Source organism: Heterodontus francisci, chromosome 4 (genome assembly GCF_036365525.1).
Source record: "Heterodontus francisci isolate sHetFra1 chromosome 4, sHetFra1.hap1, whole genome shotgun sequence".
NCBI classification, from domain to species: domain Eukaryota; kingdom Metazoa; phylum Chordata; class Chondrichthyes; order Heterodontiformes; family Heterodontidae; genus Heterodontus; species Heterodontus francisci.
This window is the reverse complement of record NC_090374.1, coordinates 157,422,099-157,440,721: the sequence shown is the minus strand read 5'-3', so window position 1 is coordinate 157,440,721 and position 18,623 is coordinate 157,422,099. Positions and strand designations below refer to the sequence as shown.

The window sequence follows — 18,623 nt, the reverse complement described above, 5'->3', positions numbered from 1 at the left end:
TAGGTTTAAAGAAGAAATGTTGAAATTTATTAAACTTAACCTTAAATTCTAATTCAGTTAACACCTACGGATACACGGCGCAGCCACGTTAGCATGCATACGCGATATACAAATAGAGACAGAAACGAGCAGAAGAAAAAAATAAAGTGGAAAAGTTTGAGGCAATATCTGAAGAGGGTTTTTGTTATGGATCTTCAAGCTCACTGTAGAGTCCTTGATTGTTGGTAGATCTTGCTTTTCTTTGGGGCCCAATATTCTTCTTAAACCTTGTTTGCTGCAGGAGACTTTTCTCTCTCTTGGGGTTCATGTGCCTTCAGTGGATTCAGAGGCTTGTGAGAAAGAGATGGGAGCAGACAAAAGAGATCTTCTCAGTCCAGGAGCAAACAGACACTCTCTGTTCAAAATTCTCTGCGGCTAGTTCAAAAGACTGGAACAGCCAGTCAGTCATGTGACCAGCTGGTCTAACCTGTCTTGGCCCCTGTGGATTGCATCACCCTAGCAGGCCCTGGAATGTGCTTCCCCACCCTCTTCACAACATCCTTTGTGGGTTGAATGTGTCAGGAAATGGTCCTTTGTCCCTCCAAGTATTGTTTGTTAATATGCAAATATCTTTTCCAGCCACGGCTGGTGTGTTTAACAAGTCATTCCTCACTCCAGCCAGTTAAAAAAAAATCAATGTTCATGACAAAATTAATGTGCCTCATTCTTGGCAGGTGGGGGCCTAGCATGATAAAAGTCATTTTAGAAGCAAAGGCTTACTAATATGATTGAAAGATGAAATTACAAGGCAAATTTTTCAAAATTCAAGGCTTTCAATTTAGATGCATTCTGCCCATTTTTAACTTTACTTCTGATCCTAGCAGAAATACCGGCTTTAGTTTCCTCTCAACTCACAACAAGTAAAGTGCATGCAAACTGGGTTTTGTAATGTTTCAACCATGGATCTATGAAAAATGTTTTTATTGAAAGGATTGTTGTATTAGTAGTTTTTAAAGACGTTTTATGAAAGTTCTGTTGCAACAGATGGTGTCATTAAGTCTGGGGTGAGACTGCAGAAGCCAACCATGTTAGGAACAAAGTAACAATTGTTATAAGGTCAAGAAGGGCAAGCTGCACAGAATTTGCAATTTGGCACGTAGGCAGCTCTGAAAAAAAAAGATACAACGGTTGGGTCCTAAGAACCACAGAACAGGCAGAGACAGAGACAGCAAGAATCACAGAGGAAGACTCATACAGAGGAAGAAGACATCAGAGAAGGACTGAAGACAACATCACCTGTGTGCAGGAAGCTTTGAGGAGCAAGGATTGAAAGTGGCTTGTATACTATCGTTTATTGTTAAGTATTTTGTTTAATCATTTATTCTGTTGACTTGCACCAAAACCATTGTCTGAATGTAACTAATGTTTAAGTTTTTTTATTAACTGTTGTGTTCACTTATTTCTTGATTTCTGTACTGTGTTTAATTTATTTTTTGCTATTTACTATGTTTTGTATTTTCTCGCATCACAATAACAATTGAAACGAACAGTGCAGTCAAAAGTGTTTTTAGCTTTTCTGCATAACCACAGCACAAACCACATAGGTAATTTTCACCTGTTAGTGGTACTTGTGCGAACGCTTTTTGCAAGTTTATACTCTGGTCTCAAATGGAATGAGTTGAGCCAGAAACCAGTCTAACTGGTCACAACTGCAGCCAATATAATTTTCAACTGGAACCAGTACAACTGGTCCAAATGTCCATGGTTAAGTGGTTCAAGTGGACCAATCACAACTGGTTTGGATTTATGGGATTTAAGAGATTTAAAAGTTTTCTCATGGATGTTAACTTTTAAACCCCAGTAAATGATTAAAAACAATCACTAAAGTCCTGTCATTTGTTCTAAACTTTTGGTATATCTTGGAATATCAAAGTGATAAAAAGAATTTCCCAACAACTGAACTAGCTCACAGATCAAATTGTTCCTGTGAGAACTTCATCTTCCCTGTCACTGGGATTTGATGCCAAACAGAAGCAGATTGGTAAAACCTAGAACTCTCCCAATTCCATTTTCTGTCATTTATCTTGTTTAAAAGTTCTTCCAAATTAAAAAAGTTGATGGTTTCAACTGAAATGCATTGCTGGTTCTCTAATTTAGTGAGACAGATGCTTGTTGGAATTGTGATTTACTAATCTTCTGCCAGCCTCGCTCGTCTCTTCATCAGCTTTGCCGTAAGTTCATCAGTATTACCTACACCTGCAAAACATAGATACGAATAAAAAGCTCAATCATATTTTTACATATTGTTGTCCTGTGATGTTCACCACTGGCCAAACATCCTGAGAAATCTGATGAGAGATGTGAAGACCTAATACGTGAATTGTTACTTTTCACAGCAAAATGATTTTTAGGAGCTGGACTGAAGGTGTCTGCTGCCACAACTTTTCATGTCAGTTGAGGCTTGAATTCCAAAACGAGTACGTTTGTTTGGATTCTGCCTCACCTCTGTAATAATCTGCATACTTCATGAAGGGACTACAATTTCTCCACCTTAAACTAGTTAGAGCTTTGCACGAAATTCATCACCCAGTGCCATTAATCTGGATTTAGGTTTTCATTGCCCACTACAAATCTGTGTTCCATTATTAATTTAAAAAAAAACTCCCCTCTTTTCTTGAAGTTACTCCACTTTGTTCCCACAGGGGTCAGGCACTTTTTGGTACATTGCCCAAGTGGCCATTCAACTATGAGAGGCATCACATTCAAGCCTGATCTTCATCTAGAGTCCATATACACATATTTTCCAGCATAGTCATTAAACAACAATCAGAAAGCAAGTGATATTTCCCTTCCCTACCTCAGTGATATTATGTTCAGCTGTAGCACTAGCAACTATGGGATCTTTGGAAGTATGGGTGTACCAGATACACCAGAATAGCTATAGTAAGTTTTTTATTAATAGAAATGACATATACATACATACATATTGAAGTTTGATTTTGTGGTGGTTACAGAATTTGGCCCTGAACTATAGTAGACATTAGCTCATTACCCATCCATGAGAAGAGATAAGAAATCTAGCCAGATAGTTAGGAGATTCTAGGATAGTGACTTGGTTTGAACAGGGTTTGTGTTATCACAGTCACAGAATTGTTACAGTGCAGAAGGAGGCCATTCGGCCCATCGTGTCTGTACCAGATCTCCGAACGAGCCACTTAGTGCCATTCCCCCACCTTCTCCCCGTAACCCAGCACATTCTTCCTTTTCATATAACAGTCTAATTCCCTTTTGAATGCTTCAATTGAACATGCCTCCAGACCTTAACCACTCGCTGCATGAAAAAGTTTTTCCTCATGTCACTTTTGCTTCTTTTACCCATTACTTTAAATCTGTGGCCTCTCATTCTCGATCCTTTCAGAATGAAGAATCCTTTGCACATGCGTTATCAACAATACAGATCAAATATGTAGTTTCTCCCTATCTACTCTCCTTGATGCAATCAGCAGGAGGTTTCCTTGTCCATGTTTGACCTGATGCCATGAGATTTCATGGGGTCCAGAGTCGATGTTGAGCACTCCCAAGGCAACTCCCTCCCTACTGTATACCACTGTGCCACCACCTCTGCTGGGTCTGTCAGGAATGATTCCATGAGTATGACTATGTCAGGCTGTTGCTTAACTAGTCTGTGGGACAGCTCTCCCAACTTTGGCACAAGCCCCCAGATGTTAGTAAGGAGGACTTTGCAGGGTCGACAGGGCTGGGTTTGCCGTTGTCGTTTCCGGTGCCTAGGTCAATGCCGGGTGGTCCGTCCGGTTTCATTCCTTTTATTGACTTCGTAGCGGTTAAATACAACTGAGTGGCTTGCTAGGCCATTTCAGAGGGCATGTAAGAGTCAACCACATTGCTGTGGGTCTGGAGTTACATGTAGGCCAGACCAGGTAAGGACAGCAGATTTCCTTCCCTAAAGGATATTAGTGAACCAGATTGTACTCAACCACAATCTGTAACCTCATGGTCCGGCATATCCCCCACTCTACCATGTCAACCTGGTGAGGCTACAACACAGGACAATCTGCGTGCCAAACTGCGTAAGCAGCATGCGATAGACAGAGCTAAGCAATCCCATAACCAACGGATCAGATCTAAGCTCTGCAGTCCTGCCACATCCAGCCATGAATGGTGGTGGATAATTAAACAACTAACTGGAGGAGGTGGCTCCACAAATATCCCCATGCTCAATGTTGGGGGAGCCCAGCACATCAGTGCAAAAGATAAGGCTGAAGCATTTGCAACAATCTTCAGCTAGAAGTACCGAGTTGATGATCCATCTCGGCCACCTCCTGAATTCCCCTTCATTATAGATGCCAGACTTCAGCCAATTCGATTCACTCTGCGTGATATCAAGAAGCGACTGAAGGCACTGGATACTGCAAAGGCTATGGGCCCTGACAATATTCCCGCAATAGTACTGAAGACCTGTGCTCCAGGACTTGCCGTGCCCCTAGCCAAGCTGTTCCAGTACAGTTACAACACTAGCATCTACCCGGCAATGTGGAAAATTGCCCAGGAATGTCCTGTACACAAAGAGCAGGACAAGTCGAACCCAGCCAATTACCGCCCCATCAGCCTACTCTCAATCATCAGTAAAGTGATGGAAGGTGTCACCAATAGTGCCATCAAGCGGCACTTGCTTAGCAATAACCTGCTCAGTGACGCTCAGTTGGGTTCCGCCAGGGCCACTCAGCTCCTGACCTCATTACAGCCTTGGTTCAAATATGGACAAAAGAGCTGAACTCAAGAGGTGAGGTGAGAGTGACTGCCCTTGACATCAAGGCAGCATTTGACCGAGTATGGCATGAAGGAGCCCGAGCAAAACTGAGGTCAATGGGAATCAGGGGGAAAACCCTCCGCTGGCTGGAGTCATACCGAGCGCAAAGGAAGATGGTTGTGGTTGTTGGAGGTCAATCATCTGAGCTCCAGGACATCACTGCAGGAGTTCCTCAGGGTGGTGTCCTAGGCCCAACCGTCTTCAGCTGCTTCATCAATGACCTTCTTTCAATCATAAGGTCAGAAGGTGATGATGATTGCACAATGTTCAGCACCGTTCATGACTCCTCAGATACTGAAGCAGTCCGTGTAGAAATGCATCAAGACCTGGACAATATCCAGGCTTGGGCTGATAAGTGGCAAGTAACATTCACGCCACACAAGTGCCAGGCAATGACTATCTCCAACAAGAGAGAATCTAACCATCTCCCCTTGACATTCAATGGCATTACCATCGCGGAATCCCCACTATCAACATCCTAGGGGCTACCATTGACCAGAAACTGAACTGGAGTAGCCATATAAATACCGTGGCTACAAGAGCAGGTCAGACACTAGGAATCCTGCGGTGAGTAACTCACTTCCTGACTCCCCAAATCCTGTCCACCATCTACAAGGCACAAGTCAGGAGTGTGATGGAATACTCTCCATTTGCCTGGATGGGTGCAGCTCCAACACTCAAGAAGCTCGACACCATCCAGGACAAAGCAGCCCGCTTGATTGGCACCCTATCCACAAATATTTACTCCCTCCACCACCGACGCACAGTGGCAGCAGTGTGTACCATCTACAAGATGCACTGCAGCAATGCACCAAGGCTCCTTGGACAGCACCTTCCAATCCTGTGACCTCTACCAACTAGAAGGACAAGGGCAGCAAATGCATGGAAACACCACCACCTGCAAGTTCCCCTCCAAGTTACACACCATCCTGACTTGGAACTATATCACCGTTCCTTCACTGTCGCTGGGTCAAAATCCTGGAACTCTCTTCCTAACAGCACTGTGGGTGTACCTACCCCACATGGACTGCAGGGATTCAAGAAGGCAGCTCACCACCACCTTCTCAAGGGCAATTAGAGATGGGCAATAAATGCTGGCCTGGCCAGCGATGCCCACATCCCATGAATGAATTTTTAAAAACGCCCTCATGATTTTGAATACCTCTATCAAATCACCTCCCAGCCTTCTCTTCTCCAAGGAAAACAGTCCTAACTTCTCCAATCTATCTTCATAACTGAAATTCCTCATCCCTGGAATCATTCTTGTGAATCTTTTCTGTTCTCTCTCCAATGCCCTCACATCTTTCCTAAAGTTTGGCACCCAGAACTGGACGCAATACTCCAGCTGAGGCTGTACCAATGTTTTCTCTAAGTTCAACATAACTTCCTTGCTCTTGTACTCTATGCCCTATTAATGAAGCCCAGGATACTGTATGTTTTATTAACTGCTCTCTCAACCTATCCAGCTACCTTCAATGACTTATGCACATATACACCCCGGTCCCTCTGCTCCTGCAGCCCCTTTAGAATTGTATCCTTTATTTTATATTGTCTTTCCATGTTCTTCCTACCAAAATGAATCACTTCACATTTCTCTGCATTGAACTTCATCTGCCACCTATCCGCCCATTCTACCAACTTGTCTCTGTCCTTTTGCGTTACATACTATCCTCCTCACTGTTCACAATGCTTCCAAGTTTCGTATCATCTGAAAACTTTGAAATTGTGCCTGTACACCAAAGTCTAAGTCATTAATATGTATCAGGAAAAGCAAGGATCCTTGGGGAACTCCACTACAAACCTTTCTCCATCCGGAAAAACATCCATTAACCACTACTCTTGCCTCCTGTCACTCAGTCAATTCCATATCCATGTTGCTACCGTCCCTTTTATTCCATGAGCTCTAACTTTGCTCACAAGTCTGTTGTGTGGCAATGTATCAAACGCCTTTTGAAAGTCCATGTACATAACATCAACAGCATTGCCCTCATCAACCCTCTCTGTTACCTCCTCAAAAAACTCCAGTTATGGATGTACTGAGAAGAGTTAAGACTTTGAATGTTACAGAAGACCAATGAGCACTTGTGTATGGAATGTCTGGAGTGTAATAAACAACCTAAGACATTAATGGACATGCAGAACAAATTATGGTAGCTAACTTTACCACTAGGCTGACAGAGTTCGATGAGGATGGATGGGAGGAGGCTTGAATGGAGCATAAACACTGGCATGGATTGGTTGGGCTGAAAGGCCTGTTAGTAGGTTGTATATTCAATGAAATTCTATGTAAATGAGTTTATGTATCAACAGCATACACACAGAGTGTAATGTCATATTGTACCCTCATTTGTCAGATCTAATTAAACCTAAGAAACGAAAGAGCACACTGGAGCTCCTTGGCAACTTTGATCTTGTCTTGCTGAGTCTAGGTAAGCAGTTAAGAGAGCATGCTTGCGATCTCCTGATGAAGAATCCTTTGCACGTGTGTTATCATCAATACAAATCAAATATGCACGACATGCAAGGGGTTAAGTTACCTCATTACCCATCTGTGAAAAGAGATAAGAAACATAGCCAGGTAGTTAGGAGATGTAGGATAGCGGGCTGGTTTGAATAGGGTTTGTGTTATGGCATCAAGGGTTATGGGGGGGGCGGGCAGGCAGGAAAGTGGAGTTCAAGCCAGAAGCAGATCGGCCATGATTTTATTAAATGGCACATCAGGCTCGAGGGGCCAAATGGCCTACTCCTGCTCCTATTTCATACATTCTTATGTTTTATCTCATTGATTTAATTTAACCAAGAGTACCAACAAAACATTTCCGTGTTTCCCAGTCCTTGAATTTGTATTAGTGGGAAATTATGGATGACAATATCATATAATATCTACATGTAAGGGCTACAGAGACATATTAAAATATCCTATACAAATCTGAGAATCATGTTGAGATCAGTTAAGTAAAGATAAGGGTGTGAACCTGGTTCGTTCCTGGTCTGTATAGCTTAGTATTGCATAACATTACTAATAGAGACAAAGCCTTGCACATTATGATTGACATTGGTATATTTATTCACATGTTCAGTGACACAGTTGAAACAGTGGCACCCTAGAATTTTACAACACTGAAGGACTCAACATATCATGTCTGTGCTGATTCTTTGCTAGAACAATCCAAACCTGATCCTGCGGAACTGTTTTCTCCTCTATTTTTCTCCGTTTCAAATATTTATCCAAATCTCCTAATAAGGTGCAATGAGCTCTGTCTCGATCATTTCTTGTGGGAAGATATTTTATGGTCTGTCAATCATTTGCATAATGAATTTTTTTCTTCCTCCTCACTCTTCTCATGACAATTTTAAATTGGTAATCTCTCATCACTGACTAGGGGGAACCATCTTTCCCAATTCACCCAATCAAAACCCTCATGATTTTAAAAAAACCTCCATAAATCTCTTAGCTTTCTCTGTTCCAATGGAAGTGGTCCCAATATCTGAAGTCTCTCCTTATAGCAGCAGTCTCCTGTCCTTGTGATCATCCTGATGAATTTATATGATACACTGTCTATGGCTTTAACAACCTTTACATACAGGATACCCAAGACTGCAGATCACGCTCACTGTAACCTTATCGATACGTCATACAAATTTATAATTTCATCGTTACTCTTATACGTTATGCTTCTATCATAAAACATAAAATGCTATTGGCCTTTTTCATAGCCCTCACAATTTCAGGGAAATTGAGCCCCTAAGCTTCAGTTCACCCAGACCCTTCAGTATCTTTCCTTTGAGTCTCACACTTCTCCATATTGTATTATATAGGCACTTCGCTGCCCATTCCACCAATCTACCTCTATCTTCATCATGTCTTTTCCTGTCCTCGTTCCTTGACATTTACAGATTATGTGAGTGGGCAAAACTATGACAAATGGCTGGATTTTAAAGCCCCTTCTTTATCAGAAATGTTGGCGGGGGCAATGAAGAATGGTGTGGTGGAGGCCCGCTGCCGACCCAGACGGCGACAGGCCCCGTGCCGAAACTTGGTGGCGAGGCCTCGTGGCAGACACTCCCACCGCTCGGCAACAAGACCCCCATTTCAATATTTAAACTAATTTACATATCTGATTTAATGAGGGTCCCATCGCCTCCTTAATCGCCGCAGCGATCTTCATTCAGGCAGCGACAATGCCACGCCTCCGAATCCCCGTTCGGGGAACCGTGGCACGACACCTGTGGGGAGAGGGGATGAGAATTGTTTCTCTGTGCAGGAGGTGCAGTAAGGTGACATCGCTGCAGATTGGTCGGGCAGGGTGATGGGAAGAGGTAAAGGGCAAAGGTGCCGAACTTTGTGGGGGGAATAGGTCAAATTCTTAAAAAACAAATTCTGGCGGTGGGGGAAAAGGGCAGGCATGTTTTGAAATGCCATTGCGGGTGGGAAAATGAATTTAACGGTAATTTAATTCTGCTTTTTGGTAATTGAACTGTCCTGACCCTTTAATTTTTAAAACTCCATTGAGGGCTGTAAGCCTTTTAAAAATGGCGCTGGCACTTGTGCATTGGCACCGGACGCCGTTGCCAGCGACGGCTCGCCCACCCCCTCCACGTCATCGCGGGGGTGGGTGCCACGACCATGCAAATGATCCGCCACATCTGAAATCGTGGCAGCTCCGTGATGGTGCGCGTGGGTCGCATTTATTTACATCCGCCACATACTTCGGCGGCGGACTCTTAAAATACAGCCCATGAACAGCCGGGAACCTGGCAACGCTGCAGAGGTGGCCTGTCACCGGGAGGTGAGCAGGCCATGGATGGCAGCATCAGGGGATCGCAATGCTCACAGGTCCAGGAGAGGCCACATGCTCTCTTCTGGAGGGGTCAACCCTCCATCCTGAGATCCCTCACAGTACTTTGTCATCTTTCTCACCACTGAAGAGGGTGGCCTTCGTGAGTGTCTCTATTTTGAGGTGCCCCCTCGGACTTTCTCTCCTCCAACAGCACTGACCTCTGGCAGCGCTGTCGTCTGAACATTGCTGTGGGCCCTCCTGTTGGGCCTCCTGCATCCCTGGTCCGCCCATGGTCTTTACTTGGACAGTGAACACAGAGGTGGTCAATTAGGAGGTCACCTCATGTAAAGTTGCTCTGGCGGGTGTGCTGAGGCCATGCGCAGGCTCAAGACCTGAATATGGTCCCAACGTTGGGGTATTGGTGCCTCTGGGAAAATTCAACCCCATGTTACATTTCCTTCGCAGTCCTTCCAGTGTTTATTTCTCAACCCTTCAATCTGATTGGTTAAGGAGATACACAGTTGGTTGCCCTGTTCACTCAGGTCCCAGATGCACTGTTTCCCTCACTGCAGTGTTATCAGCTTGCACTTTCAGCAACATAATGGGCAAATAACTTTTGATCTGAAGGGTATAGGGGCCAGTCTAGTTAATGGTAGATGTCATTGGATACCCTGCTACTAGAAAATCTGGTCCAGTATTTTCTAAATGGTGAGAAACTAGGAACTGTAGAGGAGCAGAGAGATTTAGGAATTCACATATGCCGATCGTTTAAAGCTAGAATACAGGTATAAAAAGCAATCAAACAGGCTGATGGAATGTTGGCCTTTATCTCAAAGGCGCTGAATTACAAAAGGTAGGAAGTTATGCTTCAGTTGTATAAAGCCTTGATCAGACTCCATCTGGAGTACTGCATTCAGTTTTGGGCACTGCACCTTTGGAGGGATATATTAGCCTTGAAGGGGGTGGAGGACAGATTCACCAGAATGATACCAGGGCTTAAACAGTTAAATTTTGAGGATACGTTACATAAACTTGTCTTGTATTCCTTTGAGTATAGAAGATTGAGGGGTGATTTGATCAAGGTGTTTAAGCTATTTAAAGGATTTGTTAAGGTAGATACAGAGAAATTATTTCTTCTGGTGGGGGATTCAAGAACAAGGGTACATAGTCTTAACATTAGAGTCAGGTCACTTAGGAGTGAAATCAAGAAGCACTTTTTCATAAAAATAGTACTAGAAAACTGGAACACTCTCCCACAAAAGGCTCTGGATGCTGGGACATTTGGAGCTTTCAAGACTGAGATAGATTTTTGTTAGTTAAGGTGGCAATGGAATATGGAGCAAAGCCTTGTAAATGAGGTGGAGGTACAGTTCAGCCATGATCTTATGGAATAGTGGGTCATTCCTGAGGGGCTGAATGGTCTCCTGTTCCAGTGTCCCATGAGTTTAAATGATTAGTCTGCAGTACATGACCTTCTATAATGCTATTAGCCAGCCCATAGGATATAAAGCAAATTGTATCATTATTATTTGCTTTTCCTAGAGGTCAATTATTTTTTGGTGTGTCTCCAATACAGGTGCAAGTCTTTTGAATTGTGACAAATAAAACAATTTATTAACAAAACCATGAAATGAAATGAAAACTTGCAAGAATACCTGCAGTAAAGCGCTGAGAAGGCATTGGTTTAGGAGGAGCATGGCTGGGAGGCTTGTCACCTGCATTAAACCAAACAAACAATTACATTCACTTTTCCGTCTGTAATTGTTAATCGCACAAATTTTGCTAAGATATTCAAGTGCAAAAATTGTTTTCTCTGCTTACTTGCTAAGTTCATCTGGTTGATTTTTAGTAGAACTGAAACAGATAAGGAAAAGAATGTTGTAATACAGCAATCAGACATGCACTAATCCCTGAGCAACTGTATCACAGTGCACTCTGACCGACGGTATCACATTTGCACAATCACCATTGGCACACTAGTCACTGTCACTTTAAAATATATGGCACTATTTGCTCTGCCAGTGTTAACAGTAGAATAAGACCATCAGGACAGATAGATGGAGGCATCAGAGCTAAGATACATATTCGTGGAGAGCAACAATGGGTCTGAATAGAATAGTATGTTCTGTTATTACTTATTATTCTATAAAATCTTACAGGTAACAGACAATCCTCATTCTATAAACACTATGATGATTTGGGCTAACTACAGAAGGGGAGGCGGTGACTTAGTGATATCGTCACTGGACTAGTAACCCAGAGACCCAGGGTATTTCTCTGTGGACATGGGTTCAAATCCCACCACAGCAGAAGGTGGAATATGAATTCAATTAATAAATCTGGAATTATAAACTAATTTAATGATGGCCATGAAACTACTGTCGATTGTTGCAAAAGCCCATCTGGTTCGCTAATGTCCTTTAGGGAAGCAAATCTGCTGACCTTACCTGGCCTGGCCTACATGTAACTCCAGACCCAAAGCAATGTGGTTGACTCTTAAATGGCCTAGCAAACCGCTCAGTTGTATCTAACCATGACAAAGTCAATGAAACCGGATGGACCACCCAGCATCGATCTAGGCACCGGAAAAGACAACAGCAAACCCAGCCCTGTCAAAGCTGTAAAGTCCTCCTTACTAACATCTGGGGGCTTGTGCCAAAGTTGGGAGAGCTGTCCCACAGACTAGTCAAGCAACAGCCTGACATAGTCATACTCACGGAATCAAACCTTACAATGTCCCAGACACTGCCATCACCATCCCCAGGTATGTCCCTGTCCCACTGGCAGGGCAGACCCAGCAGAGGTGGTGGCACAGTGGTATACAGTGGGGAGGGAGTTGCCCTGGGAGTCCTCAACATCGCCTCTGGACCCCATAAAGTCTCATGCATCAGGTGAAACATGGGCAAGGAAACCTCCTGCTGATTACCACCTCCTGCCCTCCCTCAGCTGATGAATCAGTATTCCTCCATGTTGATCACCATTTGGAGGGAGCACTGAGAGTGGCAAGAGCACAGAATATACTCTGGGTGGGGGAATTCAAAGTCCATCACCAAGAGTGGCTCGGTAGCACCATTACTGACCAAGCTGGCTGAGTCCTAAAAGACATAGCTGCTAGTCTGGGTCAACAGCAGGTGGTGAGGGAAAAACATACTTGATCTTGTACTCACCAATCTACCTGTCACAGATGCATCTGTCCATGACAGTATTGGTAGGAGTGACCACTGCACAATCCTTATGGAGACGACGTTCCGTCTTCACATTCAGGATACCGTCCATTGTGTTTTGAGGTACTACCAGTGTGCTAAATGGGATCGACTTCGAACAGATCTAGCAATGCAAAACTGGGCATCCATGAGACGCTGTGGGCCATCGGCAGCAGAATTGTAGTCAACCACAATCTGTAACCTCATGGCGCAGCATATTTTCCACTCTACCATTACCATCAAGCCTGCGGATCAACCCTGGTTCAATGAAGAGTGTAGTAGGGCATGCCAAGAGCAGCACCAGGCGTACCTCAAAATGAGGTGTCAACCTGGTGAAGCTACAACACAGGACGACTTGCATGCCAAACTGCATAAGCAGCATACGATAGAGCTAAGCGATCCCATAACCAACAGATCAGATCCAAGCTCTGCAGTCCTGCCACATCCAACAATGAATGGTGGTGGACAATTAAACAACTAACTGGAGGAGGTGGCTCCAAACATATTCCCATCCTCAATGATGGGGAAGCCCAGCACATCAGTGCAAAAGATAAGGCTCAAGCATTTGCAACAATCTTCAGCCAGAAGTGCCGAGTTGATGATCCATCTTGGCCTGCCCCTGAAGACCCCAGCATCACAGATGCCAGTCTTCAGCCAGTTCAATGCACTTCGTGTGATGTCAAGAAACGACTGAAGGCACTGGATACTGCAAAGGCTATGGGCCCTGACAATATTCCGGCAATAGAACTGAAGATCTGTGCTCCAGAACTTGCCGCACCCTTAGCCAAGCTGTTCCAGTACAGCTACAACACTGGCATCTACCCAGCAATGTGGGAAATTGCCCCGGTATGCCCTGTACACAAAAAGCAGGACAAGTCCAACCGGGCCAATTACCGCCGCATCAGTCTACTCTCAATCATCAATAAAGTGATGGAAGGTGTCATAGACAGTGCGATCAAGCGGCACTTTCTTAGCAATAACCTGCTCAGTGACGCTCAGTTTGGGTTCCGCCAGGGCCACTCAGCTCCTGACCTCATTACAGCCTTGGTTCAAACATGGAAAAAAGAGATGAACTGAGTGTGACTGCCCATGATATCAAGGCAGCATTTGACCGAGTATGGCATCAAGGAGCCCTACCAAAACTGAAGTCAATGTGAATCAGGGGGACAACTCTCTGCTAGTTGCAGTCATACCTAGTGCAAAGGAAGATGGCTGTAGTTGTTGGAGGTCAATCATCTGAGCTCCAGGACATCACTGCAGGAGTTCCTCAGGTAGTGTCCTAGGCCCAACCGTCTTCAGCTGCTTCATCAATGACCTTCCTTCAATCATAAGGTCAGAAGTGGGGATGTTCGTTGATGATTATACAATGTTCAGCACCATTCGCGGATCCTCAGATACTGAAGCAGTCCACATAGAAAGGCAGCAAGACCTGGACAATAGTCACGCTTGGGCTGATAAGTGGCAAGTAACATTCACACCACACAAGTGCCAGACAATGACCATTTCCAATAAGGGAGAATCTAACCATCTCCCCTTGACATTCAATGGCATTACTATCACTGAATCCCTCACTATCAACATCCTAGGGGTTACCATTGACCAGAAACTGAACTGGAGTCGCCATATAAATACCGTGGCTACAAGAGCAGGTCAGAGGCTAGGAATCCCGCGGCGAGTAACTCACCTCCTGACTCCCCAAAGCCTGCCCACCATTACAAGACACAAGTCAGGAGTGTGATGGAATACTCTCCATTTCTCTGGATGGGTGCAGCTCCAACAACACTCAAGAAGCTCGATATCATCCAAGACAAAGCAGCCGTCTGATTGGCACCCCATCCACAAACATTCACTCCCTCCACCACCGACGCACAGTGGCAGCAATGTGTACCATCTACAAAATGCCCTGCAGCAATGCACCAAGGCTCTTTAGGCAGCACCTTCCAAACCTATGACCTCTACCAACTAGAAGGACAAGGGCAGCAAATGCATATGAACATCACCACCTGCAAGTTCCCCTCCAAGTCACACACCATCCTGGCTTGGAACTATATCGCCGTTCCTTCACTGTCGCTGGGTCAAAATCCTGGAACTCCCTTCCTAACAGCACTGTGGGTGTACCTATCCCACATGGACTGCAGCAGTTCAAGAAGGCAGCTCACCACCACCTTCTCAAGGGCAATTAGGGATGGGCAATAAATGCTGGCCTGGCCAGCGACGCCAACATCCCATGAATGAATTTTTAAAAAACACCAACAGCTTCATATTTCTTTGACAATTACCTATCTGTTTTGTTGTTCCCCAAAATAATTAGGTCTATTATTTGGGAAGACGTAGAGGTAAAATTTTTAAATTGTTAACTGAGCTGATTACATAATTTACCAGCAAAGGGCCCCCAAACCATATCCCACAGACCTCCATAAGGTGCTCTTTATGTGAACAAATGGGCTTTGTTTCAGTGAAAAAAAAATCACTTATCGACTGCAGAAATAATTGGATAACTTGAAACACCTCAGTTGTGGAAGAATGTGGAGTTACAACCAATAACTGGCAGTGTTACTATTAGTCCTAACTGGGTTTAAAGTGTACTAATTTGAAATTATATTGCTAACATTGAAATAAAGGATTTTTGTGAACAAAACGTCACCCAAAAGGAAAGTCGTAATTCTAAGAAAAAAGACAGAACTAGATCACAGTTCCTACCTTCATTATTCATGTAACTGGGTTCAGATTCATTGTTGGCTGAACTTCTGCTTCTCCCCTCTGCTGCAAAGTAAAACAGATGTTATCAAACATTAGTGAAGATATTAGTCTAAGTCTGTCACAAATATTTCTCTCTTAGCTCCAATTGCCTTAGACTTTAATTTAATTCCTGAATCAGAACTAAAACAAAAACACTTGTTTCTGTGCATGGATAATATCCACCAAGACTGCAAACTTTAGTTCATTTAATCTCTCCTTTGACTCCCATCCTTCAGCAACCCCCACAACCACCCCACCCACCACCACCTCGCCCATCCCACCAACCAGCAAGGGGATGTTACATCCAATTTTAGCATCTCCAATGTCATTTGGGTGAATATAAGAACATTCAGCAAACACCAGAGACCACATCTGGGACTTAATTTGTTCTGATGATGAATTGTTACTTCTACTGAGCCTCTGCAAACCTAGATGTTGAAGGTCATTGGATTTCATGGCTGTTTTAATGTGTTGTGGTCGGTTTTCAGCGAGTGTTATGGATACTGATGCTTTGTCTTAAGGACACAGAATAGAATGAGATAAGGCCAGTCAGCCAATACAGCCCTCTCTTGGTAACACACTATTTAGGGGAGTTATACTGTCACAAACTTTCCTGAATTTATTCAATCTTTTGAGACAGTGGAGAATGGCAGGAAAAGCATTCAAGAAGGGTCAAACTCTGAAACTTCTCCCCACATTCCAAATGCAATTGAGTGAAAATCCCAAAGATATCAAACTAACCTTCATCAGCTGCAATCCACAAATGATATTCCTTATGTTGGAAAAGGCCAGAGTGAAAGCAGAGGAAGATGGTTGTGGTTATTGGAGGTCAATCATCTCAGCTCCAGGACATCACTGCAGGAGTTCCTCAGGGTAGTGTTCTAGGCCCAACCATCTTCAGCTGCTTCATCAATGACCTTCCTTCAATCATAAGGTCAGAAGTGGGGATGTTCACTGATGATTGCACAATGTTTAGCACCATTCGTAACTCCTCAGATACTGAAGCAGTCCGTGTAGAAATGCAGCAAGACCTGGACATGTCCAGGCTTGGGCTGATAAGTGGCAAGTAACATACGCGCCACACAAGTGCCAGGCAATGACCTTCTCCAATAAGAGAGAATCTAACCATCTCCCCTTGACATTCAATGGCATTACCATCGCTGAATCCCCCACTGTCAACATCCTAGGAGCTACCATTGACCAGAAAATGAACTGGAGTAGCCATATAAATACCATGCCTACAAGAGCAGGTCAGAGGCTAGGAATCCTGCGGTGAGTAACTCACTTCCTGACTCCCCAAAGCCTGTCCACCATCTACAAGGCACAAGTCAGAGTGTGATGGAATACTCTCCACTTGCCTGGATGGGTGCAGCTCCAACAACACTCAAGAAGCTCGACACCATCCAGGACAAAGCAGCCCGCTTGATTGGCACCCTATCCACAAATATTCACTCCCTCCACCACCGACGCACAGTGGCAGCAGTGTGTACCATCTACAAGATGCACTGCAGCAATGCACCAAGGCTCCTTAGACAGCACCTTCCAAACCCGCGAACTCTACCAACTAGAAGGACAAGGGCAGCAAATGCATAGGAACACCACCACCTGCAAGTTCCCCTCCAAGTCACACAACATCCTGACTTGGAATTATATCACCGTTCCTTCACTGTCGTTGGGTCAAAATCCTGGAACTCCCTTCCTAACAGCACTGTGGGTGTACCTTCACCACATGGACTGCAGCGGTTCAAGAAGGCAGCTCACCACCACCTTCTCAAGGGCAATTAGGGATGAGCAATAAATGCTGGCCTAGTCAGCGTCGCCCACATCCCATGAATGAATAAAAAAAAGTTTGCCTCTACTTTAAGTATCCCTGTAACTTTCAATTTCTTTCACAACTAGCTGTTTGTTAAAGGAATTAATTGAAGCTACATTGACAAATCAATAAATGAGCCATGCCTGGTTTTAATCGTTCTTGCTTTAAGGGCAGCTTTTGTTGTGATTTGTATGATTTTTGCATCACTCCTGGGACGTCTGGATGGTCAGATGGTAGCACTGGAGAACGTTGAATTGGCGCTACTCTTGATATAGGCACTGACTTCTTTTGTACCTTAAAGCTTTGACCTTTGGGCACCTCTGAAATAAGAAGAAAGGCAAAAAAAACAGTCATATTTTGGAAATAATTGGATATAACATTGGCTCGGTGGTAACCACAACCCAGGGTTGGAACTTGGGGTGAGTATTGAGATGAATTTCGACTTTGGTTTAGTTTGACTTTGTAAGGATAAAAGGAAGAATGGTGAGGACTCTGACCCATTGTACCATGTTATTAAGTAGTTTCAAGGTTACTGAGTATTATCTATGAGAACTAGTGAGGCTATCGGGAGCAGAACAGCAGAGTTAAACAGCATGAGAGAGTTGGCAGCAGCAGTGCAGAGATTTAAACAGCGCGGGAGAGTCAGCAGCAGCAGAGGCTATTAGGCACAAAGCAGCAGACACCAGAGAAACAGACCGAAAAACTCAAAAAGGGATGTCATAGTCAGCACATAGCAGGCAGCGTCACAGGTAAGTTACAGATAAGCATTAAGTTGATTGGTTAATTTTTTTAGTGGTTAGTGTTTGCGTTTTGGTGCTAACTAAATAACCTAAAAGCTAAAACGAATCTACAAATAAATGTAAACTAAGAGGCAGGGGAGCATGAGCACCAGGGAGAAAGGTTTAAAAAAACACCTAAAGTGATATCAGTACAAGGGAAGGAGCTGATTGATGAGTATTTCTTTAGTCCAGATCAGTGACAAGTCTTAAAGAAAGAAAGACTTACATTTATATAGTGCTTTTCAACCGAATATCTCAAAGCGCTTTACAGCCAATGATGCACTTTTGAAGTGTAGTCACTGTTGTAATTTTGGAAACAAAGCGGCACAGTGGCGCAGTGGTTAGCACCGCAGCTTCACAGCTCCAGGGACCCAGGTTCGATTCTGGGTACTGCCTGTGTGGAGTTTGCAAGTTCTCCCTGTGACTGTGTGGATTTTCGCTGGCTGCTCTGGTTTCCTCCAACAGCCAAAGACTTGCAGGTGATAGGTAAATTGGCCATTG

General features: G+C 44.0%; 1 protein-coding gene across 3 annotated transcripts in view; it reads right to left on the bottom strand.

Annotated features, from left to right (window-relative positions):
* Positions 1–18,623, bottom strand: part of LOC137369351 (signal-transducing adaptor protein 1-like) — a 98,203-nt gene continuing 79,580 nt past the window's right edge. For 2 of the 3 annotated variants that reach the window (XM_068030437.1, XM_068030435.1), the window contains 5 exons: positions 17,487–17,663; positions 15,492–15,554; positions 11,410–11,442; positions 11,244–11,303; positions 1–2,235 (listed from right to left, as the gene is read on the bottom strand). In XM_068030437.1, coding sequence (XP_067886538.1) covers positions 2,168–2,235; positions 11,244–11,303; positions 11,410–11,442; positions 15,492–15,554; positions 17,487–17,663 — 401 coding nt within the window. In that variant the 3' untranslated portion in view covers positions 1–2,167. The remainder of the gene's footprint in view (positions 2,236–11,243; positions 11,304–11,409; positions 11,443–15,491; positions 15,555–17,486; positions 17,664–18,623) is intronic. The other variant, XM_068030436.1, reaches the window with a different exon arrangement.